Below are 25130 nucleotides of genomic sequence, written 5' to 3' on the forward strand. Positions count from 1 at the left end.
CAGCTTTTCCAGTATCTTACAACACTGGTCAGTGATACTGGTCTGTAGCTGAGTAGTTCTCATTGTGTTCTCATTGTGTTATATTTGACTAGTGTACAGGTATTTGTAGACCTCACAGGTGGTTAAGAGGGATGAGTAAAGGACTCATGAATGGAATGGAATGAAATGGAATGGATTAAAAAAAAAAAAAAAAAAAAAAAAGGAAAGTGAGCACCAAGCCACTCAATGACTAAGTTTCCCCCTGGGGAGGGAGGGGATAGAATACCTCCTCAGTATCCCTGCTTGTCGTAAAAACCGTCTAAAAGGGGCACTTTAATCTTCATCCTTCCTCTTTTCCCCCTCTGCTTCTTGTACTTTATCTGTCCCACCTCTCTGCCTTATATTTTCACTTTAATACCCACCCAACTCCTATTGTAGTGCCATATAGTCACTGAGTGGCTTGGTGCTTGCTTTCCTTTTTTTTTTTTTTTTTTTTTTTTTTTTTTTTTTAATAATCCATTCCAGTCAATGACTAAGTTATGTGGCACTAACTTGGGTGGGTATTGAAAATATATGGCAGAGAGGTGGAACAGATAAAGTCCAAGAAGCAGAGGGGGAAAAGGGGAAGGATTTTTAGTCGGCTTTTATGACAAGCAGGGATACTGAGGAAGTATTCTATCCCCCCCTCCCCAAGGGGAAAGGATTCGTGAGATAACCGTGACTGGGAGCTGGCTTAGTTTCCATTGATAGTACCCCTCTGGGGAGGGGGGACAGAATACTTCCTCAATATCCCTGCTTGTGGCAAAAGGGGCACTTTAATGTCCATCCTTCCCCTCTTCCCACTCTGCTCCTGTACTCTATCTGTCTTACCTCTCTGCCTCACATTTTCACTTTAATACCCACCAAACCCTCTTCCATTATAGTGCCATGTAGTCATTGTTTTAGCTTGGTACTGGCGCTTATTATTCACCTCCTCTTGTACTTCATGTGTCTTATCTCTCAGCCTTATATTTTCACTTTAATAACCACCCAACCCCCTTCCACCTCAGTGCCATATTTTCATTGGCTTGGTGCTAACTTTTGCTTTTTTTTTTGTTATTACTGTATTCAGTGCATTTCCACTGATAGTACAGTACATAAATATATCCTGCGCTACTGGACACGAGAGGGTTTATGTTACTGCACATGTGTGATTTAAATAAACGATTGGTATTAAAATATGCCAATCAGTGATGTGTAGTAATGTACCCAATGTGCTGAATAACCTAACTTAGGAATTTTTTTTTTTTATTTCCCAAAACAACTAGTATCAGAAGTGATCTCAGTAACGTAACTGATAAGGGTTTTTACTTTATCATTATCCATTGAATCAGTAGCAGCGCTGTAACAGTGTGAACAGGAAACTTCACTAAGCATACCCTACTGGAGTGCATACTGTTTTCACAGTGTTTGGAGTTAAAAGTACTTTTCCATAAATGAAATTCAGAGGCTAATTTTTATGTCACATTGACTGAACTTGAACTATACTGGACTAGCCTAACACTCTTATGTGAGATTTCTCAAAACTAAAGGAAGATGTAAGATTTCTCAAAACTAAAGGGACTGGATTGGATAATTGGAAAAAAAAAGGAAAAGGAAAAGCTTGCACCAAGCCACTTATTGACTCTATGGCACATTTAAAAGAGGTTGGGTGGGTATTAAAGTGAATAATTAACGCAGAGAGGAAGCTATCTAAATATGTTTGCAGATGATGCAAAAATTCAAAAGAAAATTACAAACAAAGATTCTTGCAAAGAGCTGCAAGAGGAACTGAACAAGCTTCATGAATGGAGCAATAAATGGCAAATGGAATTTAATGTGGATAAGTGTCATGTAATAAAATTTGGTAAAAGTGAGAAAAGACCAGATTGGTATTATAAGTTAGGCTGGGGAATGGCTGGGAGAAGGAGGGAGGTGAGAAGACAGGAAGAAATCAGTAGGATAGAAGTTGTGGAAGCAATGAAGAAAGTTAAATCGGGGAAAGCCCCAGGAATTGATGGAGTGTGTGGTGAAATGCTGAAGCATGGGGGAGAGATAGTAGTAGAATGGATGTGGAAGATGTGCAGATTGGCCTGGGAGGAAGGTAGAGTCCCGGAGGATTGGAAGTCAGGTATAATTATTCCATTGTACAAAGGAAAAGGGGAAAAAGAAGTGTGTGGTAATCATAGGGGCATTTGTTTTCTTAGTATAATAGGAAAAGTGTATGGTAGGATACTTATAGACAGAGTTAGAGAAAGAACAGAGAAATTAGGTGGAGAAGAACAGGGAGGCTTTAGGAAGGGAAGAGGTTGTGTAGATCAGATATTCATTCTTAGATCTTTAGTGGAAAAGTTTCTAGAGAAGGGAAAGAAGTTGCATGCGGCTTTCATGGATTTGGAGAAAGCATATGACAGGGTGGATAGACAAGGGTTGTGGAAAGTGTTAAGAATATATGGAGTAGATGGGAAGTTGTTGAATGCTGTGAAGAGTATGTACGATGGTGCGAAGGCTACAGTGCGTGTGGATGGTGAACTAAGTGAATTTTTCTCTTTGAAAGTTGGTTTGAAACAGGGATGTGTCATGTCTCCATGGTTGTTCAATCTGTACATGGATGGGGTAATAAAAGAGGTACAAGGTAGGGTAGTGGATGTTGGAGTGGCCCTGGTGAGAGAGGATAGTGTTTGGAAACTCCCTGTACTGTTGTTTGCAGATGATACTGTGTTGTTGAGTGAAGACGAAGGGGAGCTGCAAGGCTTGGTGGATGAGTTTGAGAGAGTGTGTAAGAAACGGAACCTAAAGGTGAATGTAGGGAAGAGTAAAGTGATGGTCTTTGAGAGAGGTGAAGTCAGTGAATGTACAGCGAGGTTGGATGGTGAGGAATTGGAAAATGTGAGTACGTTTAAGTATTTGGGTAGTGTGATGAGTAAGGATGGAGGTTTGGAGGGTGAAGTGCTTGAAAGGGTACAGCAGGGAAGAAAGGTTGCTGGTTCCTTGAAAGCAGTGATAAGGAACAGGGAAGTGAGCATGGAAGTAAAAAAGTTACTACATGACAGTATTGTGATACCAACTCTAACGTATGGAAGTGAAGCCTGGACATTGTTGGAAGGACACAAGTCAAGAGTGAGAGCAGTGGAAATGAGTTATTTAAGGGGAGCCTGTGGAGTCACGTGGAGAGACAGGCTGACGAATGAGGATATAAAGGAGCGTTGTGGTGTGGATGTGGATGTGATAGGAAGCGTTATGAGGAACACACTGAGGTGGTTTGGCCATGTGGAGAGGATGGAGGGTGAAAGACTGACGAAGAGAGTGTATGTGAGTGAGGTGGAGGGTGGAAGAGGGAGGGGGAGGCCGAGGATGAGATGGAGGGATGGGGTGGAGAGGTATATGAGAGAGGGGGGTGTGAGTTGGGAGCAGGGCAGTGAAATGGCGGGGGACAGGGCGACTTGGAGGCGATTCGTTTGTGGCCACCCCAAACGGGATTGAGGCATCTGGCAATAGATAGATAGATAGATAGAAGATCAACCCTACACATATCAGAAAAGGAGAAGGACCTAGGAGTAATTATCAGTAACAGACTATCTCCTGATGATCACATCAGTGAGAAGGTACGAAACATGTATACATTGCTTGCTAATATGAGAATAGCATTCACATATATAAATGAAGATATGCTGAGGAAGATATTCATCAGACCAACTCTGGAGTATGCATCACAGTAGTCTGGAATCCTCATCTCAAAAAACACAGATAAGAATGAAAAAGTACAACGGGCCACTACAAGATGGGTACCAAGCTTAAGGGATTTAAGTTACTGAGAAAGACTGGAAAGACTGAATTTACCAACGCTGCGGGAGAGGAGGAAGAGACATGATTATGCTATATAAATGCATATCAGGGGAACAGAAAATAGACATAAATGAATATATATCATATGTGTGAAGCATCAGCAAGAGGACATTGCAAAATACAGCATAAAAAGAGAGGTGATAAAGATGTAAGGAAATTCACTTTCCCTAATAGGACAACTGATCAGTGGAATGCACAACCGAATGAGGTGGTGTGTGCCAAAACTATTTATAATTTCAAGGATATGTATGATAAAAATGGTTTAATACACGGGACAGTACGAGCTTGACTCATTCCTGTAAAGATACAAAGCTAAGGCAATCCTCACGCCTAACAGATTAGATAACTCGTCCCCAGATGATTAATTATAACTATGTTTATCCAACCTAACTCATTCATACCTTAGAAATTCGAATTTTCACTGCTTTCCGCCTAACCTAATTTAATTTAAGGGCGGAAACTACCCGAGCAAGATTTGAGACGAATGATAAGAGAAGCCGGAATGACCATTTGCCGTTTGTAAACAAAGGGCGAGAGGCTCCGATCATGTTACCCCTACAGAGATTAGAGAACAAATGGCATATTTGTGGCGGCCTCTGGCAACCCCCGCGCATGCGCCGTAGGGGGCGGACAGGGGGATAGACTATAACGCTACACCAGTCAGTCTTCTAACATCAAAAACTTCACAAACGGCATCACCGAAGGATCTGTTTTTGTCCCCTACACTCTTTAACCTATACATGCACGACGCACCCACACCCCACACACCACAGATACACATAGCTTCCTATGCAGATGATATAACACTTACATGTATGCACCAAACCGCAAGCACAGCTGCACACATCATTCAACCTTACCTCAACACACTACACAGATGGTTCACCACAAACAGGCTCAAAATAGCCCAAGCCAAATCTACAGTGACTTTTATCACAAACTGGACAGCACATCCCACACATCACCATAAACAACACTCCCCTACCACACACACACACACACACACACACACACACACACAAAATCCTTGGTGTAACATACAATACATCAATGTCATTTAAACAACACATCACAAACATCAGAAATAAAATAACACCAAGACTCAATGCTTTGAGGTCACTTGCCCATACCACATTCGGACACAACAAAGAAACCACCACCACAGTATACAAACAATACATACGTTCAGTGATGAATTATGCAAGCCCTGCCTGGGCTTCTAACCTCACCAAAACACACTGCAACATTCTACAGACCATACAGACCAAGGCCCTACAAATAATCACAGGCTGCACAGCTACTACACCCACAGACCACCTACATCAAGAAACCAAAGTCCTCAAAGTCAAGCATCACTTAGACATGAGAGGCACCCAGTTTCTTCCTGCAGCCTCCATAAACCCACAACATCCACTATATTACATGGCAGCACATCCACCCACGCCAAGGAACATCAAAACACCCAGAACACGATACCATACACAAATACTGTCACCTCTCCCCACTCACCCACCTCAGACCAGCTTCCAGAAGCATATCCACACTCAGATCACTCACCGCTCCATTCAGCCACTTAAAAACAACACACAGCTGCATGCACGGCCTTCTGACATCCACCCTTCTGAATCCTATCTTCCTCGTGAGGACAGGGTCCACCTGGCCAGGCTGAGATGTGGGAACCATCCCGCCCTCTTAAGCTACCAGAAGAGGCTGGATGACTCCATCGCTGATGCCTGTCCAGGATGCAACACAGCACCCCATATTATTAAGCACATTATGGAAGACTGCACTGCACAGAATCACCTACGCCAACAACACAACATGCACTCTTTGAGAGCTCTGTGGGAAAGCCCGGTCTCGGCCATGGCCTTCCTAAGGGACTTGGGGCTGTTCGGCCAAACTACCTAGGGAACAACTACTACTAGTACTACTACACAGCAAATGGTGTGTGGTGTCTCTAGCCAGTGCATTTCTGTATTTAAAATGAAAGAGAAACACTCCTACTAACCTAAAATCATAAATCTGTGTTTATTTCTTCACAACTGGATTGTGTAATACCCAGGAAATGAATAAATATTGAGAGAGATACTGATAACATTCACTAGCTGCCTGCCACAGTTTTGAGTTCCAGGCAAATAGGCGAGCCACAGTCGTGGCCATGAGACCCGTACTGATACAGCCACAATCGTGGCCATGAGACCCATACTGATACAGCCACAATCGTGGCCATAAGACCCGTACTGATACAGCCACAATCGTGGCCATGAGATCCGTACTGATGCAGCCACAATCGTGGCCATGAGACCTGAACTGATACAGCCATGATCGTGTACATGAGACCTGTACTGATACAGCCACAATCATGTCCATGAGACCCGTACTGATACAGCCACAATCGTGTCCATGAGACCCATACTGATACAGCCACAATCGTGTCCATGAGACTCATACTGATACAGCCATGATCGTGGCCAGGAGACCCATACTGATACAGTCATGATCGTGGCCAGGAGACCCATACTGATACAGTCATGATCGTGGCCAGGAGACCCATACTGATACAGTCATGCCACGACCCATACTGATACAGCCACAATCGTGTCCATGAGACCCATACTGATACAGCCAGGATCGTGGCCAGGAGACCCATACTGATACAGCCAGGATCGTGGCCAGGAGACCCATACTGACACAGTCATGATCGTGGCCTGGAGACCTGAATAGGTTAAACATGGGGTGGATAACACTGTCTCGTGGCTTAACCACACGATAGATACCACAGTCTCATTTTTGCCATGCTTGGCCACTGCTACCCTGAGATGGTTTTCTAAACTTCCCTCCATCTCCTGGCCTGTGAACACCTCAGGGGTGTCCTTGGGTAGGTATGGATGCAGGAACATTGCTTCTGCCCTGTGATGGACTAACAGCTTTTGGCATTCCTCCCAAATCTTTACAGCAGTGACCCTTACCACCTTCGTTGGGTCGGCCCTAACCTTGGGTCACCATTCCCAGTCTTCAGATTAGTAGCCCATCTTTTTACCATGATTTCTTTTACCCTGTTGAGGACAGACACATTGGTACCATCCCGGGACACTGATGGTCGACCCATCCCACCCCAGGATGGGGTGGGATGGGTCAACCCTGTCCTGAGGACTAACATCCTTTCCTTGGACAAGGCCCAAGTAATCAGAGCCAAATTAACTTTCTGGGGGCTGTAGCGAGACCACCGGTTGTAGGCTAAACCAGATATTGGGGCTCCTACCCAGGGAAGCAGCCCCCATCATGAGGTCTTGTGTGATGCTAGTCACTGTAATGTTATCATTTATCAATTTATTTGAATTTTTATTTTATTTTTTTGTTTTCAATGGTGGGGGCCTTGGCTGTGAGGTAATCAGCCTAGTGATTAATCTACCCCTGCAAGTAACGTCTTGACTGGGCATAATTAGTTAGCACCAAGCCATTGTGAAGGACTGTCCTGTCTTAACATGTGCATTGTCTTTTAAATCACAATCTGAATCCTTGTTTGTGATGCCATCCCATTGTGAATGACTGTCCCATCATAATATGGGCACAGCACATCTTGTGTCACAGTAGATCACACTCTGAAAACCTATTGGTGGCATCATCCATCCTCTGCTAAGCTGACTCCATTCCTTCTTTACCCCTGCACAGTTGTTGATTTTATACACAGGTTTTATTTGCCCATGTAGAGTAGACTGTCATGTGTGGGGATGCTCCCCACATACAGCTCTTCTCAATAGGGTGGAGTCAAAGGCTTTTAGTCTCATGAACTCTCCCCTTCTTACTGGCTCCCTTCAACCTCTGTCTCATCATCGCACTGTTGCATCTTTATCTCCTTTCTATCACTGCTTCAATGGTCACTGCTCCCCTGAACCTCTACGACAGGCACGTAGCATCCGTCTAACAACAAACTCTCATCCCTTTTCTGTCCAACTCTCTAATGCGAGAGTTAACCGATACTCCCAGTCCTTCATTTATGCAACAGGTCAACTCTGGAACTGTCTCCCTCTGTCTGTATTTCCTGCTAGCTATGATCTCCAGTCTTTCAAACGCAGTGTCAGGCATCTCAAAATGACTGGATCTTGAATTTGGCTCTCTCTTGTATTTTGTGTTTTTCTTGGATGGGACAGTTTGTGGGCTCCTGGCCTTTGGTTCCTTCTTCCTAGCATTAAATAAAAAAAATCATACATCCATCCACCATCCAATCCTATGCTGCCCCATGAGGAGCATAGGACCCCGGGGCTAGGTAAGCTGGTTCTGACATTTAAGTTTAGAGTGACCAGCCTCACTCATCCCTGAGTGGCATTACATGAGCAGTAAACCCCAACCATCCCTTGGATATAAACCTTCACCAGCTCAATCCGACTGGAGCGCCTTAATTACCCACTAAACCACCAGGCACCGTAATTTGGTTATATGGTTACCACCCAGTGTAGTGAATGGTTTCCTGGTGTACAGAAAACTATTTGGTTTGTCATTCAGTGTAGAGTCACCCATAGGCAGAAGGAAGAGGAAAGAATGAAGGAAAGAGAGACAGAAGAGGAAGTGTAAAGTCACCCATAGGCAGAAGGAAGAGGAATGAATGAAGAAAAGAAAGACAGAAGAGGAAGGAAGGAAGAGAGGAAAGGGTAGACATCTAAACCAGCACTACATCAAGTGAGTGGATGATGAGTGCCCCACCTCCCACCAATTGGTGTCATCCAGCCATCATAAATGATCATCACATCCTACCTCAAAAACAACATAGTTATACTTTCCATTCCTCTTCCTTCTGTCCACAGGTGACTCTACACTGAGTGACAAGCCAAATGGTTTCCTGTACACCAGGAAACCGTTTACTATACTGGGTGGTAACCTTATAATCAAATTATGAATTAAGGCGCACCAATCGGACTGAGCCGGTGCAGGTTTATATCCATGGGATGGTTGGAGTTTATTGCTCACATAGTTACACTCAGGGATGAAAGATGCTGGTCATTCCCATCTGAAATGTCAGGACTAACTTGCCTAGGCCAGGGTTCCTATGCCTCTCATGGGGCGCACTGGACTGTATGATGAATGAATGAATTAATATACATTAATCCCTCCACTATCCGATGTAACAGAGCCAAAGGCATGTCCGAAAGTGGTCCTGTCCGGATAGTGGTCCCCTGCCTCCTGGACTGATACTTATGGACCCTAACCCAGCCTAACTTTGAAAGCCACCTAAATAGCTCCCAACCAGACATGCATAGCACCTATTTAAGACCCTATTCACACCAATAATGGACATAAAGCATGATATAAATGAAAAGGAACCAAAGAATGAGCAATTAGAAGTGACTGTACCTCAGCCAGGGTAATTACAGCACGTTTGTGGCCGCCTTTTGTAAGGTTTTGGCAGTGAAAATGCTCTTGAAGCATGTACAGAAATCCACTGTTGTGCTGTACTTACAGTAATTCTCTTCACTGGGAGTTATAACTGTTTAACACTGCACATTGCATCAGGCCAGTTTCAACCACCAGGTTTGCACTCCACAGTTAATCCTTTGCACTCTAAATTCTAATTTCTTAACTCTGCACAACACTGTAAATTCCCATGTGGTCTAGTGGCGAGGTATTGCAGTTTATTCACTGTTTATTCACAAAAAAATGAGCATGTGTGGCTTTCATTACGATAGGTTACCACTCGCGATCAAAGTTAGGCAATAACTGTTTGGGTGTTGGTGAGGGGGAAATAGAGTTGCCAGATCGCAATGACCACATTACCAAACTCCTCAGTTTTCATTACCAAATTTAACTCTTCATTACCAAATTCGTAAAGCTAACATTTATTCTTCACTAATTATATATACAAGTGGAAATACATGTAATCACTCATATAATTAATAGCATGTTGATTATTTTCATGCTATGTACGTTAGCAGATTAATCAGAGAGAGCAAACAATCCACCATCTCCATCCTGTGTATCCTCATACATGTGTAAAATTCGTTTGGTAATGCACTACTTTGATTCATTACCAAACAAATATTTCATGACCAAATTGGCCCACATTTGGTAATGAAAAATACTAAATGGCAACCCTGACAGGGGAGGGGGGAGGGAGGAGGAAGGAGGGGGGTGAGGGTCCGTGGTGTAACAGCTGTTCGGCGCCGAGCGAGAATTTCAAATTATGGGTGGGAAAAAATTCGGATTTTGGGGGGATTTTTTTCTTTTTTTGGCCATTTTTGGATTCGGGAGGTCCAGGCCCACAAAGTCCGGTAAGTGAGGTGTCCGGAAAGTGGACGTCCGAAAAGTACAGGGATTACTGTACCTTCAACACATTCCCGCATCTTTTTCTTTCACAGCCATTAAAACTTTATCATAGCTTGCCCTTCTGCCTAGTTCCATCATACCCTCTGATTACATGCCTTCATAATATGCATTTATTTGGATGTAAGCTGTTCCTATTACACTGGACATCTCGTAGTGGATGGTAATTTCGGTGAAAAAATACACTGTGTTGGTGAAAAATGTGCACTGCAAACATATCGTGTACTAACGCTATTGAGAGTGACATATCTTACTTGATTTTTACCTTATATTTTTCATGACATGCTTGACATTAGTGATCTAAGCACCCAGCCAGTGCTCTACCTTGCAGTTAAAGTGCACCCCCCCCCCCTGCCAAGACAAATATAAAGGAAAAACTTGAGTCAAAAGCACTGTAAAAATTGTGTTCCATTAGACCTGCCCAAGTAAATTAAAAACACTTAAAGCACACTCTCACTACAAGGTGGAGCACATGCCATATGCTTAAACACAATTATTCCATAATAAAATGTATTAAAAAAAAGGTAAGTTGCTGCTCAGAAAGACCAACAGTACATATGTGTACAATATTTTTGTGTACTGATGTTGTGCACGATATAGTGCACCTTGCTGCCCAGTTTATTGTGTACTAAATGAATGCCCTGCACTGCTGTACAACTATCACAGTGAACAGCCCTCTCCTAATACAGTGCACCCTCAATATAACCAACTACTGAAACTGGTACTAAACCCTTGATGTTATAGCCCAACACCATGCCGTTCAGTAATTTCCCAGGCGTTGTGGCTTTTACAGGACAAAGATTGTTAAATATACAGCATGGTTCGGCTGTATACTCATACACAATAACATACAGGTAGGTCTAAATGGTTCTTTTTTCAATAAATGCTCTGTTTACTAACTGATGTGTTTATTCTTACCTTTCAGGAAGTAATTGCACTGCAAATAAAGACTGCAAATAGGCTTCAGATAAATTGTAGAACTACATATTATATAGATAGATAGATAAATAGATAGATAGAAGCAGGGAGTCAGATGATGAGAGGTGTTGTGTCTGCGAGAATCGAGCAGTGCTAAACATGCTTACACACTCTGACGCGAGGAATGCTTGATAGGCGCACGACAGCATCTAGTGGCCATATACACACATACACACATGCTTACACACAGGCTGCGAGAACTTTCCATCCACGAGGAACACACGTGACACACCCCTGCTACACCAGAATTTAGGAAAGAGAGCTCAGACGGAGATTAGCCACAGAACAGAGAGGCAGGAGAGAAGTAGACAGGCCTCAGAGGAGACAGGGGACGGGAGAAGGGCTTGGCAATTTGAGAGAGAGAAACAGATAGCGAGAAAGGGAGGTAGCTACCCGGGACTTATACTCGTCCGTGTGAGAGACTTGTTAATATTTCCAAGACAAATGTCATTTATGACATTTGGTAGCAGCGAACGTATACGAACCTCGTCTACGAATCAGCATTAAATTCCTACAAAATATCAAGATTGAAAACAAGAATATCTCTCTCTCAATCAACAACACAACCAGCTCCTGACGCTTCTCTCCATCCAGCCCCCTCCGTCTCCCAGATCATCATGCTGATGCAGAGGTCAAGAGATCACACGACGCCTTGCCAGTAGTTTAACAAAATATTGATACAATATTGCAATTTCTACGACGAATCAGCGAACTACAACCATCTACAATCAACTACAATTAACAACTCTACGTCGTCTGTATAATCTTCTACACGCACCTACAAGAAGCGGCAGTCTTCATCCTACAACGAGTAAATCACAAGAAAAAAGGACCAAGAATACATCAAGAAAGAAAGAAAACAAACAAACAAACGAAGAGTGAGAGACGACTCACAACTCATAACCACCAGACCTCACCCTCCTCTCTCTGCTACATCCACCAAACCCCCAACGCTTACGCAGGAGTGCAGAGGTCAATACACGCAGCAAAACACCAAGTCCATATTCACAACTCGTCTTACTCACCCGTCTTCACTCAAGTTACTCATCGCTACTCATTCACTCACCACAGCTACCAGTGTGGGAAGCCGACGTCACCATGTGCTGAGACGACATGTTAATCAACCCGCGAAGGACAACGCTATCACCACGTTCAACACCACTCACGCCATTTCCCACCACGGTAAAAATTAGTGAGTTACATAGTTACTTCATTCATACAATACACAGTGATAGACAATAAGCTTCTGCACAAACATATAAAACGTGCTGTACAGTTACGGCTTAAATACACTTACTTACTTCAGTTATCTGCATAACTCAAACACTAAATAATCACCACCAATAAATATTCTACACTGCATATATTCATTCATTTATTATAACATCTCTTTACTACCAATGAGTGTTACCATTTATACCTACATAAAATACGTGTTTCATATATACAACTATACATTATTACATCTACAAAGTGATAAAGAAAATATACCATCACATTTACTCAGTGAGCGATTAAAAAAACTGTATTAAACATTTATTAATTAAAGCTACCTAGTGGAAACATATAAATTAAGTTACAAGGTAAACTAGAAAAAAAAAAAATGGCCAACACAAATGCCGTTAGCAAGAGTGAACATCTTCAACACAATCGTGAAGACAATGATTTCCACACAGTGCTGACACACATATTACCCACAATAGGTACAGGTGAACAACAAATCAGTGTGTATAGTTAATACTGTATATAGTGTATATATTTTTTTATATAAAATAACAAAATATGGGACTATATAATATCATTTTATAATCTCTGTGCAATATAAACTAAACTTTAAAAAAGTATCCCAAGGAAATTAGCCAGTAATTATGCAACCATGAACATCATGGAAAAAGCGTACACAAGCAAAGAGAAACAAACTATAAAAAAAAAAAAAAAAAGAAAGAAAGAAAGAAAAAATAAGAAAGAAAAAAGAGAAATAGAGTAAGATCACATAACAAACAAATGAAAATATGTGTAAGTGTTACTACATATGCCAAAATACCACATAAACTACAAACAAAAAAGCAAATTGTTGTCTCCACAAACAAGTGGCATGACACATCATCACTATCATCGACCGCAGCATATGTTCGGACTGCAATTATTACAATTATGTAACTACAATCGATATGTAACAGTTATGTAACGACAAACGATTGCATTATGTTACACTTTGCCAATTATGTAACAATTGCATTAACAAGATGTAACTTTTATGTAACCTTAACTACAATTATGTAACTACAAACAATACTACAAACAATATGTACCATTTCTGTGACAGTTGCATTAACAAGATGTAACTTTTATGTAACTTTAACTACAATTATAAGGCCAAGACACTTATGTAAGAGTTGCATTAACAAATGTAACTACAATTATAAGGCCAACACAATTATGCATTAACACAATATTTTGTAACAATTCATAAAATGTTACAATTATGTAGTACCACAATGTTAGTACAATATTATAAGTCATACAATTATAGCACAATTCTGTATTACCAGTATCATCATACAAGTTAGGTGAAATATTAGACATTACTAAAGTGATAACTCTATGTATGTCTTACAAAGTGTTATACAACAACCATTGCATTTACTCAAATATGTATACAACTTATTTAAAATGTAATATTACTGAATAATCACTATTTACTATGAATAATATATGTATACAATATTCATACAATTATGTTACTTTACAATATTGTATATTTCACTTAATTAGCTTGTAAGTTCATTGTAATGTGTATGTAGTTTGTATTAATATATTAGAACTATTAAATGTCAATGGTACGCCATTTTTGCGTGGCTGAGCAGTATGTAGAACTACATATTATATAGATAGATAAATAAATAGATAGATAGAAGCAGGGAGTCAGATGATGAGAGGTGTTGTGTCTGCGAGAATCGAGCAGTGCTAAACATGCTTACACACTCTGACGCGAGGAATGCTTGATAGGCGCACGACAGCGTCTAGTGGCCATATACACACATACACACATGCTTACACACAGGCTGCGAGAACTTTCCATCCACGAGGAACACACGTGACACACCCCTGCTACACCAGAATTTAGGAAAGAGAGCTCAGACGGAGGTTAGCCTTAGAACAGAGAGGTCGAGAGGAAGACAGGCCTCAGAGGAGACAGGTCACGGGAGAAGGGCTTGGCAATTTGATAGAGAGAAACAGATAGAGAGACAGGGAGGTAGCTACCCGGGACTTATACTCATTCCGTGTGAGAGACTTGTTAATATTTCCAAGACAAATAAAAATAGTCCCATACTATTCTTTACCTCTCCTGTCACTACATGACTACATGACAAAATTACATGTTTATTCTAACCTTTCTAGGAGTAATTGCACTGCAATGAAAGACTGCAAGTAGGCCTTGGATAAATCTATGTTCATTTGTTATTCAGTATTTATAAGGAAAATGTGGGTAATGGGAACTCACTGTACACTACCTGTTACAACAGAGTAAATACTACATATCAGAGAATAACAAAGCAAACAGTACAGAACAGCTGCATGTACAATAAACATAAAAAAAAAAAATGCATTCCACCACTGGCACAGATAGTAACTGATAACCACCAAAATCCTGCACTATACTGTACACTGCCTATACATTACTGTACACTTGCTGTTCAGTATTTACAGGGAAAGTGAGGGTAAAGAAAAATCACTGTACATTAACTGTGACATTACAGTAAATACTGTACTACATATCAGCAAATACCAATGCAAACAGTACATAGCAGCTGTATATATATTAAACATGTGTTTAATGTACACACACAGTGTGGGTGTGTGTGTGTGTGTGTGGGTGTGTGGGTGTGGGTGGGGGGGACACTATGCTGGTAGGTGTTTCCTGTGTGTCCATCCTATTACCAAACAAAATTTGTAAAATGAACATAATATTCGCCCAACTTAATAGTGGTCGTTTAAACTGAAATTCATTTCAAGAGGATTCGGTATATCGAGGGTTTAGTGTACCTAGAGTTTCACATTATTTTATCATTTCATTTTTTCACACTGAGGTGGTTTGGCCATGTGGAGAGGATGGAGGGTGAAAGACTGACGAAGAGAGTGTATGTGAGTGAGGTGGAAGGGGGAAGAGGGAGGGGGAGGCCGAGGATGAGATGGAGGGATGGGGTGGAGAGGTATAAGAGAGAGGGGGGTGTGAGTTGGGAGCAGGGCAGTGAAATGGCGGGGGACAGGGCGACTTGGAGGCGATTTGTTTGTGGCCACCCCAAACGCGATTGAGGCGTCTGGCAATAGATAGATAGATAGATTTTTTCATTCATTCATCATCCAATCCTACACTGCCCCAAGAGAAGCATAGGAGCTCGGGGCTAGGCAAGTTGGTCCGGACATTTAAGATAAGAGTGATCAGCCTCACTCATCCCTGAGTGGCATTACGTGAGCAATAAACCCCAACCATCCCTTGGATATAAACCTGCACCAGCTCAATCAACTGGAGTGCCATAATTACCCACTAAACCACCAGGTGCCATAATTTGGTTATATTGTTACCACCCAGCACAGTAAATGGCTTTGTGGTGTACAGGAAACCATTTGGCTCATCACTCAGTTCAAAGTCACCCACAAGCAGGAGGAGGAGGAAAGAATGAAGGAAAGAAAGACAGAAGAAGGAGTGTAAAGTTAACTGTAGCCAGAAGGACGACGGAAGAATCTATCTATCTATCTATTGCCAGACACCTCAAACCGTAAGTGGCCACAAACAAATTGCCTCCATGTCGCTCTGTCCCCCGCCATTTCACTGCCCTGCTCCCAGCTCACACCCCCCCCCTCTCATATACCTCTCCACTCCATCCCTCCATCTCATCCTTGGCCTCCCCCTCCCTCTCCCCCCCTCCACCTCACCCACATACACTCTCCTCATCAGTCTCTCACTCTCCATCCTCTCCACATGGCCAAACCACCTAAATGTGTTTCTCCTAATGGTTCCTATCACATCCACATCCACATCACAACACTCCTTCACTTCCTCACTTGTCAGTTTGTCTCTCCATGTGACTCCACAGGCTCCTCTTAAATAACTCATTTCCACTGCTCTCATTCTTGACTTGTGTCCCTCCAACAACGTCCAAGCTTCACTTCCATACGTTAGAGTTGGTATCACAATACTGTCATGTAATAGCTTTTTCACTTCCATGCTCACTTCCCTGTTTCTTATCACTGCTTTCAAGGAACCAGCAACCTTTCTTCCCTGTTGTACCCTTTCAAGCACTTCACCCTCTAAACTTTCATCCTTACTCATCACTCCACCCAAGTACTTAATCGTACTCACATTTTTCATTTTCTCCTCATCCAACCTCACTGTACATTCACTGACTTCACTTCTCTGGAGGGCCGTAACTTTTCTCTACATTCACCTTTAGATTCCATTTCTTACACACTCTCCCAAACTCATCCACCAAGCCTTGAAGCTCCCCTTCATCTTCACTTAACAACACAGTATCATCTGCAAACAACAGTACAGGGAGTTTCCAAACACTGCCCTCTCTCACTAAGGCCACTTCAACATCCACTGCCCTCCCTTGTATCTCTTTTATAACCCCATCCATATACAGATTGAACAACCATGGAGATATGACACATCCTTGTTTCAATTCAACCTTCAAAAAGAAAAATTCACTCTGTTCACTATCTACATGCACTGCAGCCTTAGCACTTTCATACATACTCTTCATGGCATTCAACAACTTCCCATCTACTCCATATAGTCTTAACACTTTCAACAATTTTTGTCTATCCACCCTGACATATGCTTTCTCCAAATCCATGAAGGCCACATACAACTTCTTTCCCTTCTGTAGAAACTTTTGCACTAAAGATTTAAGAATGAATATCTGATCTACACAATCTCTTCCCTTCCTAAAACCTCCCTGTTCTCCAACTAATTTCTCTGTTATTTTCCTAACTCTGTCTATAAGTATCCTACCGTATTCTTTTCGTATTACACTAAGAAGACAAATGCCCCAGTGATTACCACACACTTCTTTTTCACCTTTTCCTTTGTACAGGGGAATAATTATACCTGACTTCCAATCCTCCGGGACTCTACCTTCCTCCCAGGCTAATCTGCACATCTTCCACATCCATTCTACTATCTCTTCCCCATGCTTCAGCATTTCACCACACACTCCATCAATTCCTGGGGCTTTCCCTATTTTAACTTTCTTCATTGCTTCCACAACTTCCATCCTACTGATTTCTTCCTCTCTTCTCACCTCCCTCCTTCTCCCAGCCATTCCCCAGCCACTTAAACTTGCATTACATTGATTCTCTATGTTCACCAACTCCTCAAATTGTTCTCTCCATCTGCTCACTTTTTCTCCCTTCACTAGTAATCTACCATTTTTATTTTTCACTCCCCAACTAACTTCTTTGGCACCCCGTCTAACTCTCTTTACCTCTTTCCAGAATATTTTCTTACTGTACATTACATCCTGCATGATGGTATTGTGATCCCTACCCTGACGTATGGAAGCGAGGCGTGGACATTGCAAGAGGGGAACAAGTCAAGAGTGAGAGCAGTGGAAATGAGTTACTTGAGAGGAGCATGTGGAGTGACATGGAGGGACAGGTTGACGAATGAAGAAGTGAAGGAACGTTGTGGGGTAGATGTGGATGTGGTTGAAAAGATTAGGAGAAATACACTGAGGTGGTTTGGACATGTGGAGAGAATGGAGAATGAAAGACTGACTAAGAGGGTGTATGTAGGTGAGGTGGAGGGAGGGAGAGGGAGGGGTAGACCGAGGATGAGGTGGAGGGATGGAGTTGAGAGGTATATGAGGAAGGGGGGGGTGAGCTGGGGGGAGGGGAGTCAAATGGTGGGTGACAGAGCGACTTGGAGGCGTTTTGTCTGCGGCCACCCTTTGCGGGATTAGGGCGTCGGGCTATAGATAGATAGATAGATAGACATTACATCCACTTTACACTCAAATTCCTTCAAAATTCCTCATCCACTCTCTTTTTACTCTTTCTTACTAATCTTTTTACTTCTCTCTTCCTCTCTACATATAACTCTTTCTTCTGTCTCTCAACTTCTTCCACACCCATTTCTCATCCACTCACTATATGCTTTTTTCTTTTGTGCCACAGCCTTTCTCACCTCTTCATTCCACCATGCTGTTCTCTGCACCCTCTTTCGTCTTCTCTTCACCCCACACACCACCTCACACGCTGCACAGATTTCTTCTGTGAATATCTTGCACACACCTTCCATGTCCCCCATCTGCTCCAATCCATATTTACCCAATCACTCCTCCACTTCCCTCTTAAATTCTGCCTTTTCTCCCTCCTCTTGTAAGTTTTCCACCCTCCTTGTATGCACTACTTCCTCCTGTCCTTCCCTTCTTCTATTTCTTCATTTCATTTGGACTTTGATTCTAACCACCACCAAGTGGTGGTCAGAAGGTCCACCCCCCCAACCTGTATATACTCTTTGCCTTCCGTTCAGTCAATTCACCCAAAACCCTTCTCATCACTCTCCACATATACCTATGGATCATTCTGTGCCTGAAGAGGGTATTGGCAATCACCAACCCCCTCTCGGCACAAATGTCCACTAAAGCACTGCCAATCTCATCCATCTCTGCAGGCACACCCCACTCACCAACTACTCCCTCCACCTTCACATTTCCTTCTTTTCCATTCATATCTCCAATCAAAAACAAAAGAATGAAGGAAAGAAAGAAAAGAGGATGGAAGAAATAAAGGATGGTGGAGAGGAAAGGGCAGACACCCGAGAGCAGCACTACATCGAGTGAGTGGATGGTGAGTGTCCCCACCTACCACTGATTAATGTAGTAGTAGTAGTAGTTGTTCCCTAGGCAGTTTGGCCGAACAGCCCCAAGTCCCTTAGGAAGACCACGGCCGAGACCAGGCTTTCCCACAGAGCTCTCAAACAGTGCATGTTGTGTTGTTGGCGTAGGTGATTGTGTGCAATGCAGTCTTCCCTAATGTGTTTAATAGTATGGGGTGCTGTGCTGCATCCTGGACAGGCATCAGCGACGGAGTCATCCAGCCTCTTCTGGTAGCTTAAGAGGGCTGGATGGTGCCCACATCTCAGTCTGGCCAGGTGGACCCTGTCCTCACGAGGAAGATAGGATTCAAAAGGGTGGATGTCAGGAGGCCATGCATGCAGCTGTGTGTTGTTTTTAAGTGACTTTTAAGTGACTGGAGCGGTGAGTGATCTGAGTGTGGATATGCTTCTGGAAGCTGGTCTGAGGTGGGTGAGGGGGCAGAGATGACAGTATTTGTGTATGGTATCGTGTTCTGGGTGTTGTTTTGATGTTCCTTGGTGTGGGTGGATGTGCTGCCATGTACTGTAGTGGATGTTGTGGGTTTGTGGAGGCTGCAGCAAGAAACTGGGTGCCTCTCATGTCTAAGTGATGCTTGACTTTGAGGACTTTGGTTTCTTGATGTAGGTGGTCTGTGGGTGTAGTAGCTGTGCAGCCTGTGATTATTTTTAGAGCCTTGTTCTGTATGGTATGTAGAGTGTTGTAGTATGTTTTGGTGAGGTTAGAAGCCCAGGTAGGGCTTGCATAATTCATCACTGAACGTATGTATTGTTTGTATACTGTGGTGGTGGTTTCTTTGTTGTGTACGAATGTTGTATGGGCAAGTGACCTCAAAGCATTGAGTCTTGGTGTTATTTTATTTCTAATGTTTGTGATGTGTTGTTTAAATGACATTAATGTATTGTATGTTACACCAAGGATTTTGTGTGTGTGTGTGTGTGTGTGGTAGGGGAGTGTTGTTTATGGTGCGGTGGCGTCTTTGTCATGGGTCTACCCCCCAGAGGCTGTCGAAGAGGAGGACAGGATGGGGGCCAAACCACCACAACCCCCCCCGGCCCCTCACAGGGCCCGAGTACCTGGTAGTGGCTTTGGTCGCCCGGGCAAGTACCACTGATTAATTATCACCCATGGTTAATAATATCTTGGCTCAGTAGATCGTATCACACGCTGCATTAGGTATTGCCTACCACAAGTACCAACAGTAGCTAAAGGGGCACTTCAGACCTAAGCACTCATGAGTAGTTTTTTTTTTTTTTTCTCTCTACAACCCACTTTTTAAATATTTTCCATTAAATTGGCAATCCAGGATAAGAGATAAAACATGTCTTCTCCCTCACTTGTTAGTGAATGGCACCATGCCTGGTTAAAGCCTGATTTCTTCTTCAAGCTTTGCCTCATTCATCATAACTATATAATTGTTCTCACACCTGAACGAATTGTCAGGTGCCAAGTGAATAAGAATTTTTTCTGAACAGTTTTCCAGTCACCACATTTCAAATTTTTTCACTCCTGAACCGATACTGGAGAGGACTTAAACCTACAGTAGGCTAGCACAGTGCGCGTCACCTCAGTGTGCGATTCGCCTTGTGCACGAGTGACCAAAAATCATAACCATAACCCTTTAATGCGCGAGTTTACCACACAGAACGCAAGGCAGACGCAAGGAGTGGCTCAAAAATGCCATTTTCTACTTGAGCGCGACCACCCCTCACAGAGCGCGTCACATGTCGTCATGTTGATGCGCAGAAATTCCCGGGCATTCTACTGCGCAGCTTGGGGTACAAGGGAGCGGGGGCGCCATTACAGTCCCAGCTCGTGCACTGTGCGGATCCGCTCTCTACAGCTAACCTGTCGTGTACAACGTGTGGTGTTTTTTGTGCTGCCTTTACTTCGCCGCACCATGGCTCCAACCCCAAGAGTGAAGAAACTTCTGAGGCACGCCACCAAGTTAAAGATCATTAAGATGAAGGAGGAGGGTCAAGGAAACACGGCTATTGGGAGAACTCTTGGACTGGCTGAATCTACAGTGAGAACTGTGTGGAAGAACCGTGAAGCCATAAAGGCTGTAGTGAAGACGTACAGTGCCTCTGACCTAGACGGCCGTTCGCGGGTAGGAAATCATGCTATGATACTAATGGAGCGCTATCTTGCCACCTTCATAATGTGGAAAGAAAAGGAAGGTGTTCCACTCAATGGAAGATTTATTCAGAACCAAGCCCAGCTCTTTTACAAGGCTGCATCTCGAAAGTTGAAAGCGGAAAAAACGTTCAGGGCATCGGTTGGATGGCTGGACCGTTTTCTCAAGCGCAAGGAACTCAGTTACGTGAAATTGTCTGGTGAACGTGCCTCTGCCGATAAGCTGGCCACGAGAGACTATCCTGCAATATTTAAAGCGATTATTGAAGAGGGACAGTACACCAAGGACCAGATCTACAACATCAATGAAACCTGCTTATATTACAAGGCCATTCCAAAATCAACTTACATTGCTAAACGACAGAAACAAGCCCCCGGTCGCAAGCTCCAGAAGTGTAAGATGACGGTAATGTTCGCTGTAAACCTGTCTGGGAGCCACAAGATGAGGCCAGTTGTTGTTCACACAACTTCACATCCAAGGTGCTACAAAAACCTCACGAACATGGATGCAAGTGGCGTGTATTGGTACAAGTCAGTAAATGGTAGGATGACCGGGAACATTATGGCTGACTGGTTAACGAGGTGGTGTGTCCCTGATGCGAGAGCCAAGTGTTGGGAACTAGGCATTCCATTTAAGATGCTCCTTGTGCTTGATAACGCACCAAGTCACCCTCCATACCTGGAAGATCTTCACAAGGATTGTCGTGTTGTGTTTCTGCCGCCCCACACGTCACTAGTGCAGCCACTTGATCAAGAACTAATCGTCACAGTGAAGCATTTCTACCACAAAGAAGTGTACGACTACCTACGCAGGAAGACTGACACCCAAGAGGAGCTTCATGCCCTACAAGAAGATCACGATGAAGACCTTGATGAGGCATCTGCTCCCATTCCTTCTCCACCCGCACCTGTTTCCCGACCTACCACCGATGCCATGACTGCTGAGGCATTTTGGTGTAACTTTACGGTGAAAAATGCAGTTGAATTTCTCCTTCATGCCTGGCACCAGATTACACCTGCAACGGTGAACCATGTGTGGCGAATGCTCATGCCTCACCTATGCATCACCCAGGAGATGGCCATTCAACCACTGGCCGATGCTGAGGCAGCAACATTGACAGCAGCACAAGCTGTACCAGGTTTCGAGGACGATACATTGTTGGACATAAAAGAAGTGCACACTGCTACTGAGGAACAGCCTCCCGAGGAAGTGTTGCAACAGATAGACGAGGCTGACGCAGAGCCCGACGCCAGACAGAGTCAAGCTGAGCAGCCTAGTGTGATGGAAGGCAGGACTGAGCTGTGTATGTCAAACATTAGCAAGATCCTTGCTGCCATTGTTAAGCTCAAGGAAGAGGTGAAGGAACAGGAAGTGAGCAGCCTAAGAATGGAGGAACTTCTGGTTGGTATCGACAAACTCTTCCATTTCTACGCAGACAGGCACAGGGAAGAAATAAACAGGAGAAGACAGACGCTCATAACAAGCTACACACAGCGGGCTCAAGTTGGTGAAATAGCGGAACCAGCAACATCGTCTGCTCCTGATCCTGTTGAGGATGAAGAGGATGCAATGTCAGAAGTGTCAGCATTGGACTTTGAAGGGTTTATGGCCGAAGTGAGTGACTTTGATGCTCCTGGGGAAGGTGATCAAGAGGAGTTGCGGAAGGAAGTGTTGGTGCGGTGGGAGGTGTGGTGGGGAGTGCGGCGCTGTAAGTGTTGCCGCGCCTCGGAACCCCTGTTATTTAAGGTCATCAGGCCTGTTGTCTACTGTTGCTAAGGTGACTACCCATTTTCTGTTATTGTAGCTATAGCTTTAGTACAATGTCTGAAACATATGACCTTTATTATGTCTCTAAGGGCCAAAAAAATGTCCAGGTATGAGGGGGTACCGCCCATATGTAATTATTCCCATAAGATTATGTATTCCTAGTACGCGAATTTCCAGTGCGCGAGCTCGTGCACCGCCCAATCTCTCGCGAACTGTGCGAGCCTACTGTATTTACCCCATTCATCACACTTGAATTTCTTCATTCCTTAATGAATTAAATAATGTTGGATGACATCAACTGAGTCAACCGTTTACCACATTCAGCACACTAGAAACTCTTCCCTCCACAATGATTTAATAGGTGTGCGGTGAGATAGCGTCTCTGACCAAACTGTTTACCACATTGATCACACTTGAAATTCTTCACTCCTGAATGAATTAATAGGTGTTGAGTGAGACACGCCTTCTTTGTAAATTGTTTACCACATTGATCACACTTGAAATTCTTCACTCCTGAATGACTTAATTGGTGATGAGCGAGACCAGCCTTCTGTGTAAATTGTTTACCACATTCATCACACTTGAAATTCTTCACTCCTGAATGAATTAATAGGTGCTGAGTGAGATAACTCTTCTGTGCAAATAGTTTACCACATTCATCACACTTGAAATTCTTCACTCCTGAATGAATTAATAGGTGTTTGTTGAAATCACACTTCCATGTAAATCGTTTACCACATTCATCACACTTGAAATTCTTCACTCCTGAATGAATTAATAGGTGACGAGTGAGATTAATTTTACATGCAAATAGTTTACCACATTCATCACACTTGAAATTCTGCACTCCTGAATGAATTAACAGATGTTTGTTGAAATCACTCTTCCATGTAAATCGTTTACCACATTCAACACACTTGAAATTCTTCACTCCTGAATGAATTAATAGGTGCTGAGTGAGATTACCTTTATGTGTAAATAGTTTACCACATTCATCACACTTGAAATTCTTCATTCCTGAATGAATTAATAGGTGTTGCGTGAGACCAGCCTTCCGTGTAAATCGTTTACCACATTCATCACACTTGAAATTCTTCACTTCTGAATGAATTAATTGGTGATGAGCGAGACCAGCCTTATGTGTAAATTGTTTACCACATTCATCACACTTGAAATTCTTCACTCCTGAATGAATTAATAGGTGCTGAGTGAGATTAAATTTAGATGCAAATCGTTTACTACACTCATCACACTCGAAATTCTTCACTCCTGAATGAATTAATAGGTGTCTGTTGAAATCACCCTTCCATGTAAATCGTTTACCACATTCATCACACTTGAAATTCTTCACTCCTGAATGAATTAATAGGTGCTGAGTGAGTTTAAATTTATGTGCAAATAGTTTACCACATTCATCACACTTGAAATTCTTCACTCCTGAATGAATAACTGCATGTCGGATAAGACTGTTCTTAAAAGGAAAGGCTTTACCACACTCTAAACATCTGAACTGCTTAACTTCAGCTGAGGACACTGTGTCCAGGACAGTTTCATTGTCACTGAGGTATATTTTGTCACCCACCTCACACTCTGACTGTTCTTCCTTTACCGCCTCCAATATTTTGTCACTCACCTCACACTCTGACTGTACATCCAGTTCTTCCTTTACCGCCTCCAATATTTTGTCATCCACATCACACTCTGACTGTACATCCAGTTCTTCCTTTACCACCTCCAATATTTTGTCATCCACATCACACTCTGACTGTACATCTGGTTCTTCCTTTACCATCTCCATTATATCATTCTTTCCACCTCTCTCAACTTCCACCATACTTCAGATACTCTGCCTTGGTGTTAATCTTACTGTCTACCACCAATCGGATGATTTACCTTCACTGTACCAATGCTCAGTCATAAGATGCTCCCATTACAATGAACAATGTCAAAAATTCATCACTATTACTGGATAATAATAGTAAATACAGTATATGAAATGGATAAAATTTCAACATTTATAAAATGGACAAAATTTCAACACAGACTATTATTCCTTCAACCCTTTGGCCACGACCTATCATTTCTCGGTCATTCACCTGGTTGCAGCCTCATTCCCCCCTAAATTGTGCTAATTATAACTTTGTTGTTACTTTTCCAATGGGAGACGTCCATGAAGTTCTAATTTTTTTTAGTGTGATAATGGTCAA

At 42.8% G+C, this 25130-nt stretch overlaps 1 protein-coding gene across 1 annotated transcript in view; it reads right to left on the minus strand.

Annotated features, from left to right (window-relative positions):
* The window catches only part of LOC145412903 (uncharacterized), a 383488-nt gene extending 358773 nt beyond the window's left edge, over positions 1-24715 (minus strand). Inside the window, exons 1-2 of the mRNA XM_080282699.1 lie at positions 24695-24715; positions 23311-24295 (exon numbers count right to left, since the gene is read on the minus strand). Of these exons, the coding sequence (XP_080138825.1) occupies positions 23311-24295; positions 24695-24715 (1006 nt within the window). The remainder of the gene's footprint in view (positions 1-23310; positions 24296-24694) is intronic.
* Between the last annotated feature and the right edge of the window lie 415 nt (positions 24716-25130).

Source organism: Coenobita brevimanus, chromosome 94 (assembly GCF_032717465.1).
Source record: "Coenobita brevimanus isolate Jiangsu-jjx chromosome 94, ASM3271746v2, whole genome shotgun sequence".
Lineage (NCBI taxonomy): Eukaryota > Metazoa > Arthropoda > Malacostraca > Decapoda > Coenobitidae > Coenobita > Coenobita brevimanus.